The sequence below is a fragment of the Mauremys mutica genome, chromosome 4, assembly GCF_020497125.1.
Source record: "Mauremys mutica isolate MM-2020 ecotype Southern chromosome 4, ASM2049712v1, whole genome shotgun sequence".
NCBI classification, from domain to species: domain Eukaryota; kingdom Metazoa; phylum Chordata; order Testudines; family Geoemydidae; genus Mauremys; species Mauremys mutica.
In genome coordinates, this window is record NC_059075.1 from 24,283,403 (window position 1) to 24,300,787 (window position 17,385).

At 46.7% G+C, this 17,385-nt stretch overlaps 1 protein-coding gene across 11 annotated transcripts in view; it reads right to left on the reverse strand.

Annotated features, from left to right (window-relative positions):
* The window catches only part of EVL (Enah/Vasp-like), a 226,675-nt gene that overhangs the window by 115,733 nt on the left and 93,557 nt on the right, over nt 1-17,385 (reverse strand). The window contains exon 1 of one of the 11 annotated variants that reach the window (XM_045014723.1): nt 3,624-3,762. The exons of the other annotated variants lie outside the window; for them this stretch is intronic. Within the exon in view, the coding sequence (XP_044870658.1) occupies nt 3,624-3,634 (11 nt within the window). The 5' untranslated portion in view covers nt 3,635-3,762. Of the gene's footprint in view, nt 1-3,623; nt 3,763-17,385 lie in introns of those variants that run through there. 11 annotated transcript variants of the gene reach the window in all.

Here is a 17,385-nt window from a genome sequence, read left to right on the forward strand (position 1 = left end):
CACCCAGATGTGGCTCTCAGGCCAAAAAGTTTGCCCATCCCTACTCTACCAGATACCAAGCGAGGCAGGACTCTGCTCCTGCATTAGAACAGCAGTGGGAACAAGTGGAAAACTCCCTTGATCAAAACTGTTGTGAAGGTTGAGGGCATTTAGCCACCGGCCCAACTAAGCGGGAGGCATGGTCCCTCATTCCCCCCTATGACCCAATGCACAGAATGATCTGCTCAGGTCACACCACCTTTTATGCTCCCTTCTCTAATGCTCTCTGAAGTCTGGTGCACAGGGGGCAAGCTATGCACCAGCCTGCTTTCCACTTCCTTTGATCTGCACTGAGGGACTGTAATTGTGGCTGGCCCTTGGATGAGCTGTCGAAGGGGGAAGATCCATCCACACTGTGCACCTGCATATAGCCATTCACAGCCTGGCCCTTAAATTGCTTCTTTGTTAAAACTCCCATGTCGCTATAAAATATCTTAAATCCAAAGATAGCAATAACAAAAATTACAATAATCCTGCTCAGTGGCTCTCAAACTTTTGTACTGGTGACTCCTTTCACATAGCAAGCCTCTAAGTGCAACCCCCCCAAATAAATTTAAAACACTTTTTAATATATTTAACACCAATTATAAATGCTGGAGGCAAAGTGGGCTTGGGGTAAGGGCTGACAGTTCATGACCCCCCCCATGTAATAACCTCACGACCCCTGAGGGGTCTCGAGACCCAGTTTGAGAACCCCCAACTACATATATACAGGGGTGAGCTGGAGCTGGTTCGCACCAACCGGTTGTTAAATTTTGAAGTGGTTTTAGAACCGCTTGTTAACTGGCTTCCCTGCGAGGGAAGCTTTGATGGGCTCCGGCTGGGAAGTGTGTAATTCCTCCTCCCGGCCGCCGGGAGGCGCTGCGCTGCGGGAGCCATGTGGGCTGCCTCCTGGCCCTGTTGCTGCTGCTCCTCGGACCTCTGGCCCTGGAGCTCCCCAGCAGCTCTGCTGGGCCTGGGCTGCATCGGGCTGCTGCAGTGAGTACCCACCACGCTGCCCGCAGCCAGTCCCTGCTGCACCCCAGGCCCCAGCCACCCCCGGCTGCACCCCCTGCCCACAGCCAGCCCTGCCCCACGCCCCTGTCTGCAGCCAGCCCCTGCTGCACTCCCTGCCCACAGCCAGCCCTGCCCCATGCCCCTGAGAGACTGGTGCCCTGCAGTTCCCAGGGCACTAACCCTGCACACCTGCTTCAACAAGGGGGGCAGGGAGCAGCTGGGACCCACACATGTGCACACCCTAAGGTGACCAGACAGCAAGTGTGAAAAATCAGGACAGGGAGTGGGAGGTAATAGGAGCCTATATAAGAAAAAGACCCAAAAATCAAGACTGTCCCTATAAAATCGGGACATCTGGTCACCCTAGCACACCCCCAGGGAGTGGCGGGGACCCACACATGTGAAACGGAGCTCATTTCTAGTTCAGGCCCATCTTTTTAAAAAAGAACTTTAGGTAGGGTTAACATACATCTGTATTTACCTGGAGATGTCAGGCTTTTTGGTTCTTAAATCGCCGTCCGGGCGGAATTTTTAAAATTTAAAAATTCCTCCTGGGTAAATACGGATATATAGTAACCCTATTGGTACAAAAAATACATACTGTGGCACATCACTTAAATCAGAACTTTTTATGTTAAGATTTTAGCAGCTCATCACTGCATATTAGAGAGAGAGAGAGAGAGAGAGAGAGAATCTTTCATCCATACATCTCAAAAAGGCTTGATGCTGTTAATGAATTAAGCCTCAGAACATGCCTGTCAGATAAGGAAGTAGTTTACAGAGAGGGTTTGTGTGAATAACAAGCTCGAGGCCAACTACTATGTGTCTGTTATAAAAGAACAGGGTTCAGAAGTTGCTCCTTACGCTGATGGTGTTCCCCTTAATCGAGTTCTCCTTTCTGAGGTTATTAAAACACTGTATTGAGCAATGGGTGAAGACATCCATCCCAGACTTGTGAGCTGGAAACCAAAGAGACAAGTCATAGAGAATCCAGGTTTTACTCTGAGAGTCCAGTCCTGGTAGGCCAGGACTCTGGGGGCTTAGTCACTTCTGTGTGAAAATTCATGTAGTGCAGACACGCTCAATAAGGCTCACAGTTATTTACCTCACTGTCATGTCTCAGTGCTTTGATGCAGCAAGTTACAAGTAACCTGGGATGCAAGCATAACATATGTAAAGAGACAGAGTAACAGATGATTCATAGAGGTCTGATTGTAATCTCCTACCAATTCTATGCTGCTGTACCACTGATGCAAATGAATAGAGAATTCTGATTTGTTAGTGTCTGGTACCCACATATAAATGGCATATGAGCTGCGAGTCAGTAGCGAATCAGATCAGGGCTGATGGAGTTGCTCTGTATTTACACCAATGAAACTGGGAGCAGAATCTGGCCCCAGCACTTAGTTTATACTGCTAAGATTATGGGTAGTAGCTGGTGGATTCGTTTCAACTCTTCTGTTTCCTGTTCTGATACATTCTTGCAAAATAGAACAATTAACTTAAGGAAAAAAGGTTGCAAGGCAAACTCCACTTGGGAGCACATCAACTCAGCATCTGAAAATACTATAAACAGCTGCTGAACAAAAGGCATCTCATACTCAGCAATTTAGTCATTAAAAAAATCATTCCTGTCAGATACATAGGAACATGCCATACTCCAGGGCAGAAGCTTTCCCTTGACTTTCAAGCTATTTAAGCAACGTATGCATACCTCCACCTTCTCCAGCACTCCACTGATCCATTAACTCTTTAACCCACTCACTGTTTCTTCCTGTAATAAAGCGTGGTACTTTATAGCGTCCCACAAGCCATCTTGCAACCAACCTCCACTACACACACCAAGTTCTTAGAAGTAACTATCAGGATGGTAAGTGTAGGAAAAAAATGACACAGACTTGATTAGTCTATTACATATACTGAGATATAAACTTGTAATGAAGTATCCTTACAAGATCAGGCCATTGCTAATGTAAACTACTTCCCTTTTTATAGAAATAAGAACAAGAAGTAACTAATTTTGGAGAATACTGAAATAACATGCACAATCAGAAACTACACTGTGAACGGAAAATGCAAATTTTAGACACCAGCTAATGCTTTCAAAACACTCTCAAGCCACTGGAGTGTGTTTGAGTAGAACAACATTTTAAACAAAGGTTTTCAAAAATTCAAACATATGCAAATTACAAACACGCCACTATCAATCAGGACACAGACACATGCATAACTGTACACAACACAACACAACAAACTATATAAGGCCTCAATCCTTCAATGGGATCCACACAGGTGAGTTCTTATTCCCCGTTCAGTTCTCAATGGGACAAATGAATCTTGAGAACTCCACTGAAATCATTTGACTTGCACCAGAGATTAATTCGCCCCAGTGAATCAAGTTCAGCATTGGAAGCCAGAATCAGAGCAATCTATTATTGCCACAAAAATAGAATTATCTTTTCATAACTGAAACACAAACTTTCTGAAAATAACAGTTTAAATAGGCCACGCTATTCTTTATATTACACCACATGAGTTTTGTTCAACAAAGTCATTATATATTCACAGTAGAGTCCCCAGGTACTTACCAGCTTGCCATTGAGGAAAGGATTTAGCAGAAGATTCAGAAACAATGTATTATCAGTCTGTCACATGTAATTTGTGCTAAATCAGATATTCTGTTTCTCCAATTTATAGAGCGGAACAAAACTAAGCAGTAATGCAGTTTGAGAGTGTACGCATAAAGCCTTATAACCAAACAGGAAAACGGAAGTTTTACCAAAAGAGAGAGCAGGAAATAACACTAGGTTTAAAAAAAAAAAAGAAAGAAAATTTGTTCAGTATAAAAAGATGAAAAGAAAGAATAGTCCAAGACCAAGAATATGGATTAAGATTAGATCAACTGCCATTTTTCTCCACTGGTAAAGTTGATATTAAAAGCATTTAATTAGTTTTTCATGTCATGGGTTAAATGACAAAAAAAAAATCCAACAGATTTACTATCACTTGTGCAACACAGTCAGTGTACGTGATCCTGTACAAAACACAGAGACCTTGTCTATATTGAGGGCTACCTCTAATTTCAGCAGCTAGCACAGGGGTTCTCAAACTGGGGGTCGCGACCCCTCAGGGGGTCGCAACGTTATTACATAGGGGGTCGCAAGCTGTCAGCCTCCACCCCAAACCCCGCTTTGCCTCCAGCATTTATAATGGTGTTAAATGTATTTAAAAGAGTGTTTTTAATTTATAAGGGGGGTTGCACTCAGAGGCTTGCTATGTGAAAGGGGTCATCAGTACAATAGTTTGAGAACCACTGAGCAAGTGTATCAGTGCAAACCCTCAGTGCAGGCAAGAAAAGTCACCATTTGCATTGGTGGAGCTTATCTGCTCAAAAGAGTTTATACTCAATGCACTCCGTACGCATGCTGGATAGTACTTATTCAGTTCTGAGTGGGTTACCTGGGGTGGTGTAAGTTGCACTAGGGACCAGGCAGGCCCCCAGGCAGGCAGGACCGGCTCTACTGTTTTTGCCGCCCAAAGCAGCGTGCCAAATTGCTGGCGCGGATGGCGGGGGCAGTCCGTGTGCCGTTAGGGTGGCACACGCATTTCCATGGCGGCGGCAATTCGGCGGCAGCTTCTGTCTTCAGCCGGAAGACAGAAGCTGCGCCGCCGCGGACAGCTGAACATAGAAGCTGCCGCCGAATTGCCGCCGCCACGGAAATGTGCATGCCGCCCTAACGGCACAAGGACTGCCCCCGCCGTCCACGGTGGCAATTCGGCGCGCTGCTTGGGGCCGCAAAAACACACAGACTGCCGCCCCTTGCAGATTACTGCCCCAAGCACCTGCTTGGAATGCTGGTGCCTGGAGCCAGCCCTGCAGCCAGGTCAGAATTTGGAGAGGGAAAAGGTGGGAGTCAGCCACCTCTTTCTTTTTCCTGCCTGTGCTGTGCTAAGCCTTCTGCAACATGCAGCAGAGAATCTGGCCTGATGTAAATAGTCTTCCAGGTTACAAGTTCTGAAGGTTTTAAAAAATAAAGCTGAAATGCGAGTGACAAGAGGAAGGAAACAAAGGTGCTTCTAGATGATAATAGAGAGCTATTTTATGACATTTTTATTTGATTTGAATTTATTTTGTCTTTTTTTTTTTTCCAATATCACAGAACTGATTTTAAAAAAAACTGTTGAACTCGCCCATATTGTGATTGCAGAAAAACATCGCAGGATGTGTGCGTGGGATTCTTAGCAGTCACTATGTGATAAAATTTCACCAAACTATATGATAGATTGAAGAAGGCAAGGGCCACATCGGGGAATAGAAATTGTATGGCAGGCTATGAATGCTCACAAAATTGGGGTTGGGGTGCGGGAGGGGGTGCAGGCTCTGGGGTGGGGCTGAGGATCAGGAGTTTGGGGTGTAGGAGGGTGCTCCGGGCTGGGATCAAGGGGTTTGGAGAGCAGGAGGGGGATCAGGTTTGGGGCAGCGGATTGGGGCATGGGGAGTTGCTCGGGGTACCTCCAGCAGCTCCCAGAAGCAGTGGCACGTCCCTACTCCGGCTCCTACACAGAAGCATGGCCAGGCGGATCTGCACACTGCCCCATCCGCAGGCACTGACCCTGCAGCTCCCACTGGAGCACATAGGAGATGAAGCAGGGCCATGCTGGCTTCTGGGAGCCATGTAATGCAACCCCGAACCAGTGCCAGAGGGGGACCAAATCACGTGGTCCAACCCCCGACCCAGCACCCTGGCCAGAGCGGGGCCAAGCCGCGTGGTCCAACCCCTGACCCAGCGCCCCGGCCGGAGCGGGGCCGAGCCGCGTGGTGTGGCCCCTGACCCAGCGCCCCGGCCAGAGCGGGGCCGAGCTGCTAGTGCAGCTCGCAGGTCCGCTTAAAACGGCTCTGGCCTATGTGCTGTAGTTTGCCCATCTCCGTGATAGATTCTCAGAGCTATTCCTGCAAGACACAAATAACCCACTGGGTCATATTGCTAATGAACTATTCCCCTGCTCTACACAGCCTCATCAAACAAAACCTTACCTTGCCTACATATTCCCCCTCCTCTGGATAACTCTGGCACTGCGTCAAGCCAACCTTATAAACCATTACTACGAACTGCCCGGCTCCAAAGGGCTTTAAAGCTCGCTGGGAACACAGCAGTCATGCTTGGCATTAGCACTACGGCAGCATGTAACCTCAAGTACAAACAGTACTGGGGAAGGCAGCACTTTGGAGTCTGTGCTAATGAGACTGATCCTAAGAACTCCTATTCCATTCAGTCACCTAAGGTGCACAAACAAACACATTAACAATTTCACAGCTGGCACAGGAGGGACAGATAGATTTAAACAATGCTCAGTGTAGCAAGAGACTTCATCTACTTAGGCCCTGTCTACACTGGCAAGTTTCTGCACAGGAAAGCAGCTTTCTGCACTGCAACTCCTGAGGTGTACACACTGCCAAGCCACTTGGGGTGCAGAAACTGCACAGCTGTAGCACTGTAAAAAAGCTGCCCCAACAAGAGGCATAGAGCTTTCTGCGCTGGGGCTACAGCGCTGTGGTGCCAGTGTAGACACCGTGGTCGATTACAGAGCTGCAACTGGACTCTGAGAGGTGTCCCACAATGCCTGTTCTTGACTCTCTGGATATCGGTTTGAACTCTACTGCCCTGCCCTCAGGTGACCAACCGTCATCCTCACCCCACAAATGCCTTTGGAATTTTGGAAGTCTCCTTCCTGTTTGCTCAGTGACATGTGCAGTGGTCTCAGTGCATCTTTCCAGGTGGCTAGGCCTGCTCCATACACCAAGCGATCCCACGCTTGGAGCAATGCCGAGCTGCTGGACCTCATCAGCATTTTGGGAGAGGAGGCTGTGCAGTCCCAGCTGTGCTCCAGCCATAGGAATTATGATACCTATGGACAGATTTCACCATGCATGACAGAAAGGGGCCATGACCAGGACACATTGCAGTGCAGGGTCAAAGTGAAGGAGCTGCAGAACGTTTACCACAAGGTGTGGGAGGTAAACTGTTGTTCTGGTGCTGTGCTCACGTGCTGCCAGTTCTACAAAGAGCTGGACGTGATACTTGGCAGCGACCCCACCTCCACTGCAAAGAGATACTTCGGGGGCTCACATGCCAGTTGAAAATGGACTGAGCCAGGAGGAGGAAATCTTGGACGAGAATGTGGAGGGGAAGGGGGACCCAGACGCAGAGGATGACTCGGAGGTCAGAGATGGCCAGGAGCTCTTTTCTACCCCAGAGGAGGCCAGCCAGTCACAGCTGTTGGATGTTGGCGAAGCGCAAACAGGAGAGGAGGCCCCTGGTGAGTGGATTTGATTTTGGGAATCACTAAAGCGAGTTCTTGGGGGAAGGAAGGTTGCAGAAAGCAGGCGTGTCTCCCGCCACATGCCTAGTCTGAATGGCGGAACAGGCTGTTGATTGACTCCCTCACTTCACAGGAATCTGCCTCAGAGATCTCCAGGAAACTGTCCTGGAGATACTGAGCAATCCGCTGCCACAGGTTCTTCAGCAGAGCTGCTTTGTTTCTTGCCCAATTAATGGTAACTTTCCCACGCCACTGTGATGTCACGGGGGCGGGGTGACCATTGCTGCACACAGGTAAGTGGCATAGGGGCCAGGGCGGAAACTGTAGTCTTGGAGAAGACCCTCCCTTGATTCACTGCTGAGGGTCAGCAGCGAGATATCTTAAGAGCCCTGCAAAGCAACATACAATTATGTTAAGCCCACATATTGCATCATCTGCACCAATCACCTCCTACCATTACAAGCACTACACTCCCAAGAATAGCAATAAATATTAGTGGCTTTCAGCTTCAAATTACTGCCTCAATGCATCCTTGATCCTTATGGCCCTGAACTGCACCCCTCTAATTTAATAGCAGAATGTGATTAATGGCCCTGCACACTTCCGTCAACACGAGTCCAACGGTTAACTTTCCCACTCTGAACTGGTTAGCAACCGATCAGTAGCAGTCTGGAGTAGCCAGCTTCCACACTGCAATCGCCACGCACTTCTCCAACGGCAGGGCAGCTCTCATTCTTGTGTCCTTGTGCTGCAGGGCTAGGGCGAACTCATTACACAGTCCAATGAATGTGACTTTCCTCATCCGAAAGTTTTGCAGCCACTGCATGTCATCCCAGACGTGCATGAAGATGTGATCCCACCACTCAGTGCTTGTTTCCTGAGCCCAAAAGCGGTGTTCCACTGTGGTCAGCACCTCCGTGAATGCCACAAGCAATCTCATGTCATAGCTACTTTCCGTGGCGAGACCAATGTCGCACTCCTCTTGCCTTTGTAGTTTAAGAAATAACTCCACTGCCACTCGGGACGTGTTGGTCAGAGCGAGCAGCATATTGGTCAGCGGTTTGGGATCCATTCCTGAAGCGGCAGGGTGTGTGATACACAAACCATTGAAAGATGGCGCCAAACGCAGAAGGAAGCACAGGGATTGCTGGGATGTGAAGCAATGCATCATGGGACACTGGGACAGGACCCAGGATGCCCCACGACCCTCTCTGTCTTCCCCCAACTCTTAGCAGCAGAACAGGAAGAGATGCTTTGTGGGATAGCTGCCCAGAGTGCACTGCTCCAAATACTGCTGCAAGTGTGAACACGCTATTGCGCTGGCAGCTGACAGTGTGAACACACAACAGCTGTTTCCCTTCAGCGCTCTCTCAGCGGCACTATAACTCTGTCAATGTAGACATGCCCTTAGTGTGTAAATGTCTCACTGCAGCAGGTGTTTCTGTCACCAAGTTCAGGGGGGTAGACTTGCACCACTAGATTAATATATGAAGAGTGAGGTTTTTATGGCTTTACCTGTGTCTCTAGTAACAGATTATTACACACAATGTTTTGACTGGACTTTCTCCTCCCTGAGCTGATTGGCTGTTTGCTCCAACCTCCTCTACCCCTTCCTTCACAGTCTCTTCACCTCAGATTCACACCACACCTGTGCTTCCTACCTTCTTGTCCCTTTCCCCTCCTGTTTCTTTCCATTTAGTTGATACCCTCTAAGAAAACCCATCCTCCCCACAAAAATGCTAACATGATGTTGGCTGCCATCACATTGTTCACTCTGCTTGTGTGTTATATCCCTTCCCTCACCCTGTGCCCATCTTTCTATTTAAACTGTAAGCTCTTCAGGGCAGGGATTGCCTACTATTCTGTGTCTGTACAGTGCCTAGCACAATGGGGCTCCATTCTTGGTTGGCCTTTAAGCACTGCCATAAGAAAATGTATAAAATATAGCTTACTTTTCACTATTTATGTTGATTATTTTCTGCATGTCAGTCAATAGGACTATGAAAATAATGTAGCCAGTTTCACGTTTCTTTTCAGTCAATGTCTAATTAGTTTTGTTTTCTGATGCTCATGCAGTATATTAGCACAAGGCTGCAATGTTGGAGTTGTAAACCCTGTAGAGGGATGTTTACATCTCAACAAGATACCTTTTTTACTGACATTTAAAAATAACCCATGAAAACATTTCTCTTCATATTAACTTTTTATAAAAACACTTTTCTGAAGACTGAGATTTGGCCATAGCCTGTTGACATTGCCCCTTTGTGTTAAAGGTTGTAGGCGGAGTGCAGATCAGTCTAAACTGAAAATCCTGTTTCTCAGAAATTGAAGAAACTTTGTTCAGTTTAGGAACAAGTGGATGTTCCTCAAAAGTAAATATAGTTCATACACTGCTCATATCATATAGTTCATACACTGCTATACAATCTGTCACTGCATGAACAGCATTCCACTGTATGTTTTAGGGGCATGGCTTGAAAAGTTTGTCTCTAAGTAATTATTGACCCAAATCACAAAATAATTGTGCCAAAGTCACCAAAGTGGCTGTGCTGTGCTCAGTACAAGTCTGGAGGGGACTGGAGCAAAGGTGGCTCTATGCCACCTTTATATTTCTCTGATCTCATAGGCACAGGTCAGGTGCTTCGCAATACTATTTTAGGCTAGCTGCCAAATGCCTAGGAGGGGAGGGGAAAGAGGCTCAAACTCAGTCCCCACTTAATTTTCCTGCTAAAAATAAGCAGTTTTGACTCTTAATATACACGGTAATTGGGTCCACTGAGTAAGTGAAAGCAGTTTTTTCTGACCGTAGCTGCACTTTGAGGGTGTGATTTTCAGAGGTGCTGAGCTAACTTCAACTGGAGTTGTAGGAGTTCAGCTCCTCAAAATACCAGGCCCTGAGTGATTTGCCCGAAGTCGCACAGTAAATCGGTGACAGTGAGTGGAATAAAATCCAATGCTGACTCCAAGTGCCAAGTTAATTTAATTAATCACTACTGTATACATTCCAGCAGAAAAAAAAACAATGAGGAGTCCTTGTGGCACCTTAGAGACTAACAAATTTATTTGAGCATAAGCTTTCATGGGCTAAACCCCACTTCATCAGATGCATGGAGTGAAAAATACAGTAAGCAGAATATACAGTATAGCACATGAAAAGATGGGAGTTGCCTTACCAACTGGAGGGTCAATGCTAACAAGCCAATTCAATTAAGGTGGAAGTGGCCTATTCTCAACAGTTGACAAGAAGGGGTAAATACCAAGGGAGGGAAAATTATTTTTGTAGTGCTAACAAGGCCACTCCCATGTGACCCATCCACTCCCAATCTTTATTCAGGCCTAATTTGATGGTGTCCAGTTTGCAAATTAATTCCAGTTCTGCAGTTTCTCGTGGGAGTCTGTTTCTGAAGGTTTTTTGTTGAAGAATTGCCACTTTTAAGTCTGTTATTGAGTGTCCATGGAGGCTGAAGTGTTCTCCTACTGGTTTTTGAATGTTACAATTCTTGATGTCTGATTTGTATCCATTTATTCTTTTGTGTAGAGACTGTCTGGTTTAGTCAATGTACATGCCAGCAATACTCCTCTGCCATGTATTTGGATGGGTCACTACAAAAACTAATTTTCCCTCTGCTGATACTCCCACCTTCTTGTCAACTGTTGGAAATGGGCCGCCTTGATTGCATTGGCCTCGCTAGCACTACAAAAGTAGTTTTCCCTCCCTTGGTATTCACTCCTTCTTGTCAACTGTTAAGAATAGGCCACTTCCACTTTAATTAAATTGGCTCGTTAGCACTGACCCCCCACTTAGTAAGACAACTCCCATCTTTTCATGTGCTATACTATATATTCTGCTTACTGTATTTTTCACTCCATGCATCTGATGAAGTGGGTTTTAGCCCACGAAAGCTTATGCCCAAATACATTTGTTAGTAAGGTGCCACAAGGATTCCTTGCTGTTTTTGCTGATACAGACTAACACGGCTACTGCTCTGAAATCTATTCCAGCAGAAGTATCTCTAATCATTCATTTGCACCGCTAAAATGCCTCGATGGATTTGGACTAAAAAGAGAGTACTGTGAAGGAAATATCACCTTAGGACAAAGTACAAATAGGATCTAGGTCTATGCGGACCTAACAAGGACTGAACACTAGATGAACATACACCTCTACCCCGATATAATTCTGTCCTTGGGAGCCAAAAAAATCTCACTGCGTTATAGGTGAAACCATGTTATGTCGAACTTGCTTTGATCCGCCAGAGCATGCAGCCCCGCCCCTCCGGAGCACTGCTTTACTGCGTTATATCTGAATTCGTGTTATATCGGGTCACATTATATCAGGGTAGAGGTGTATGTCTAAAACAATTGGTTTAGATCTCTGCAAGATCAGGATTTCTTGCACACAAGAGCCTAGCCTTAGCTGCAATGGTATAAATATCACTGGAACCTTTTTAGCAACACGTCTACTGAACATATTAACTGAGGGATACTATTCTAAGGAGGACGAGGCGCTGTATTTGTGTTTCTTTGAGAGAAAACTGCATCAGCAAGCCACGCACGATTTTCAGATGAGACGTATGATATGCTATCAGTTCTAGGAGCTATCGATTGAATCTAGATAGATTACTGGCTCAGCCTCAAAATGATACATCATGTCAAGATATGAAAAACATTTAATTCCTTAAGAATGAAGAGAAGCACTTTAAGATGTCCTGGGTTTGAATGCACAAGACTCTTAAACTCAGTCATCCAAAATAAGCTCTACTATCTATGAGCTATTTGAAAGAAGATAAGCTGAAAATACGCTTTTTCCACAATTAACACAATATTTCAGACCACCTGAATTACTTTTTTATGTGTACGTATTTGTTGTTTCCTATTTAGGTTTTATTATTTATCTTAAAAAGAAACCCATTACAATAAGTAAACAGTAAAAGGAAGTATTTGCATAGACTAACATCTTTCATTTAGGGAGAGCATAATTAATAGGCATGAGAATTCACTACTAAAACGACACACTAATAAACGCTGAAAATCAGTAAGAAAAATTGTATGCACAATATGTGCATGAATGCTGCATAAGGTATGCACAAATATACATATAGATCAGATTTGCAAAACTCATTTCACAGTTGTTAGTCATATATAAATATAAGATCATTTTTTTCTCATGCTCCCAGATTTGCATCCATTACATGTGCAGATGGGTCAAAAATTCTGTGTCCAATAACCATTAGCCCTGTACGTAAAAAATGCACTACAAGTCTTTCCGGGCTCTAGTCTCCCCACATTCCACAGAACCTTCATTTCACTTCAAAGGGAGCTGTAAAAATTTTTTTTTAAAAATGAGGGTATAATATGATCTACTTGTTTAGTATTAGGAGGTTTCTAAATATTTAATAAGATGCTAATTGATGATGTGACAGAGAAGCTAGTGTGCCTACATAGCATGCCAGCTCCACACCAGTAGTTGTCAGAGGCTATTAAATTAGGGTGAAATCCTGGTCCCACTGAAGTCAATGGGAATTCCGCCACTGACTTAAACAAGGCCTGGATTTCAACCTTAGTGTGCACCCAAAATAATTACTTAAAAATTAGGCAAACATTTGGCAGATAAATCACCCCCAATATCTTTCTAATGAGCTGAGTTATGCAGATTTCGAGGAGGTGTACTTGCTCTTCCTCAGACATCCTCCCCGCTCCTCTGCAATCACAGTGTGTCCTTTTGCAAGAGAAACCAGAACACTACCAACATTACAATTCATAAGGAGGCTAAGAGGATCAGAAAGCAAGGCAATAGATTGAGTTTTCAATGGATTTCATCACTCGTTGGTATATATAGGAGTGAGATAGCGGATGATTTGGCCAAAGTTGGAAGACCTGAAATTCAGGTAAGAATGACAATAGCTGATATTGATGCCCTATCATGGAAAATATTAGCTGACATAAATGGTCAACAGATACAGAAATCCTGTGATTAATATCCAAGCATCTCAGAAAAAACACCTACTATTGTGAGACTGCAGACAGGGCACTCCACAGGAATGTAAATCAACAGAGATAGCTCATGCTTTTGAATGTAATATTGTAAGGAAAGTGACACTCTTCAGATCTGACACCTTGGCTCAAGCCCTCACAAAGGACTGAGTTCGGCCTGGCACGAGTATCAGGGGACAAGATGATAACAACAACATGACGTACGGTTCTGTTGCACAAGTAAGGGCAGGATGGGGAGAGACGGACAAGGTGCCTTCCACACGCTCACGAAGCCCAGCTTCCCAGAGACTCCTTATATGCTTGTTCAGTGGGGACTTGGAGGCAAAGCCAGCGAAAGGCAAGTGGATCTCTGTCGCTGTGTATTGTCTATCCCTCAACACTAAATGATGGGACAGGCACAATCAGTGCCCAGAGGCTGCAGCAGAAGCCATGGAGAGCTCCTCCATGCAGCATGGGGACAGGACTGCAACCTCTATCATCCTGGAGGAGCTCTGCAGGGAATAGCTGTGCACTGGGAGAGAAATAGGAGCTTCAGATACAACAGGGGTAGGCAACCTATGGCACACATGCCAAAGGTAGCGCACAAGCTGATTTTCAGAGGCACTCACACTGCCCGGATCCTGGCCAGCGGTCTAGGGGGCTCTGCATTTTAATTTAATTTTAAAGGAAGCTTCTTAAACCTTTTAAAAACCTTATTTACTTTACATACAATAGTTTAGTTACATATTATAGAAAGAGACCTTCTAAAAATGTTAAAATGTATTACTGGCACGCGAAACCTTAAATTAGAGTGAATAAATGAAGACTCGGCACACCACTTCTGAAAGGTTGCCGACCCTTGAGTTACAACTAATATATTGTCAGGAAGGATACGTGAAATGATAAATATAATCTGGAGACTATTAGTACCACTTTTAACAAATGTCTCATTTCACACACAAAAATCCCCATTCCTTTCTCCAACTGTACAGCATTATAAGCAACTATGAGGTCAAGTTAAATCATCAGATGCATTTGCTGTCTGAGGACTATAACCAGCCCTGATGTGAATAACTAGTAGGTGGCCTTTTTCTTCTCTAACCACTTCAACATGGGAACCCACTATACCTCCCCCAAAAAGTTTTCTAAACCCAGTAAGTAAAGACTTCATTAAAGACCTGGCCCAATGCTGCTCCGCTGTATGTCAAACAGCAAAACTCTCATTGGCCTCACAGCAGGAGCAGGCCTTATCTGCTTTCAAAGAGGCAGCCTATTTTGTCTGATAGTACAAATAGCTTGTATCACCATTAGCAATTTAAGTACTGTATTAGAGATGCTGAATTACAAAGAATTAACTCTGTGGTTGCCTTAAATTCTCCTCAGCCCTTGTATCGCAGCTTATGGGAATAAGCCCAGACCCCACTCTAAGCAGCAATGGAACAAGTCAGACCATAATCTGCCACTTCATGTACAGAATATCTATAATGCCATTTATGTTGGAGTCAGCTAATTGCACAACCACAAATCAGCAATTTCATAACAACTGGAGCACCACGATCTAATGGTTGGTTATTTAATATGATACAGAAAATGTTCCCCTTAAAATATGAAAGGACTTGGGATTCTGAGTGTCAAGACATTTTACAGTCCATATAAAACAAACATTACCATTTACATTTTAGCCCGTAGTACAAAGAAAAGGCCCAATCTTGCAATCTCTTGGCTGTCAGAACTGGCATTATAGCTAACAGCGGTTCCAAAAGTGGAGAGCCTGCAAGTTAAGGAAGAAATATGGAGCTACACAGTTTCAACTTAGAAACAACCATGCACTATGGGTCTGATCCAAAACCAACTGAAGTCAACAAAAAGACTCCCTTTCACTTCAATGGGCTTTGGCTCATTTCTAAGGTTTTCCTGCCTTTTCGAATTAGATGTTGAGGACTAAGAAGGTACAGAATATTTTATGTTCAGCTCTGCACTGTTGCTTTTAATTTCTGTAAGAGATTTACTTAATTTTTTCCTGTTAAAACATTTCAGATAAAAGGTAGATAATGATCTAGGTTTCAAGAGCAGCTATTTATGTTCTGAATGTTGGCTAACACTCATTTCTAATTACAGGAGTGTCCAGAGACATTCTCACATACATTGAACGAAATGTCAATGAACATCTGGTCTACAGCAGTTACCTTCACTTTTACCCTGTACACTTCCTTTTACCTCAGTAAATAAGGTTATCACAAATGGTTTTAACAACTGTAGACAGCAGGCAAGGTGAGCTGTATGTGTTATTTCCTTCCTTTTATTTAAAGAGATTCTATCTTTTAAAAATTTTAAATAGCTAAGAAGGATATTAACTTTACGATCATGAAAAAACAGAGACTAGGAACCTCTTACAGGAAGTTTTATAGTTGCTCATTTTTAGATTGAACTTATTTCCAATGCTACCCAACACCAGAAGCAAAACTGCTGAGCAGTGTAACCTATACATCAGGGGTCTCAAACTCAAATGACCCCGAGGGCCGCATGAGGACTAGTGCATTGGCCCAAGGGCCGCATCACTGACACGCCCCCTTGCTGCCCCTGGCCCCACCCCCAATCCACCCCTTCCATGAGGCCCCGCCCCTGCCCTGTCTCTTCTCCAGCTCCTCCCCTAATTGCGTGGCTCCCCGCTCCTCCCCCCTCCCTCCTGGAAAGTGCTAAGTGCCACCAACAGCTGTTTGGTGGCTTGGCGGCGGGGCACTTAGGCGGCGGGTCCCGGAACAGAAGGGGCCCCCCAACGCCGAAGACCGGGCTGCGCTTCGGCGGCGGCGGGTCCCTCTTTTCCCCACCCCGGCCGGTCCCGCTTCCCACCCCGGCCCCGGCCGGTCCCGCTTCCCTCCCCCACGGCCCGGCCCCGGCGGGTCTCGCTTCCCTTCCCCCTCCCCCCCGGCCCGGCCCGGCGGGTCTCGCTTCCCTTCCCCCCCCCCCCCCGGCCCGGCCGGTCTCGCTTCCCTCCCCCACCCCCCGGCCCGGCCCCGGCGGGTCTCGCTTCCCTTCCCCCCCCGGCCCGGCCCGGCCCCGGCGGGTCTCGCTTCCCTCCCCCACCCCCCGGCCCGGCCCCGGCGGGTCTCGCTTCCCTCCCCCACCCCCCGGCCCGGCCCCGGCGGGTCTCGCTTCCCTCCCCCACCCCCAGGCCCGGCGGGTCTCGCTTCCCTTCCCCCCCCCCCGGCCCGGCCCCGGCGGGTCCCGCTTCCCACCCAGGCCCCGGCCCGGCCCCGGCGGCTCCCGCTTCCCCCCCCCCTTACCCGAGCGCGTCTCCGGCGAGGCCTGAGCTTCGTCCCGCTCAGAGCCGCGTGGTGAGGGGGCGGGGCTGTGAGCTCCACGCCGAGCGCAGCGCTCAGCCCAGAGCTCCCAGCCCCGCCCCCTCCCCACGCGGCTCGGATCGGGGCGGAGCTCAGGCGCTCGGACGGAGACTCGGCGCTCTATGCGCCGAGGCTCCAGGAGAGGGGCGGAGGCGGGAACCTCCGCTTTTCTCTTGGGGGCCCCTGCGGGGCCCGGGGCAAATTGCCCCCTTTGCCCCCCCCCTCTGGGCGGCCCTGGGGAGCTCCGCGGGCCGCAGGGAAGAGCTCTGCGGGCCGCATGCGGCCCGCGGGCCGCATGTTTGAGACCCCTGCTATACATCATGTTTTATTTAACGTGCAAGATCCATGTATTGTGGCAAGGGCACCATGACACAGCCTTCTGGATACTAATGGAAATGCTTTTATCATAAGTACTCTAGAAATGCATGGATAAGTGAGGTATAACAGTTATCAAGTGTGAAGACACGATTAGGTCATGTGAAGTAAGGGACATTAGACTGAGATGAAGACACGAGAGAGCTGCTAAGACTCTAGTGAAGAGTTTGACAAATCACAAAGTTAATGAGAGAGAATATTCATTGTGGGTTGTATTGTTTTGTTACCTCCTCCCGCCCCGGCAGAGGGCTGAAAGGAAAAGGGATACAGTAGGTCAAACTGCCAGAGATTGAGCATGGGTTTGATAAATTTGGAAAGTGCTTTCCCAATGAGTAAAAAC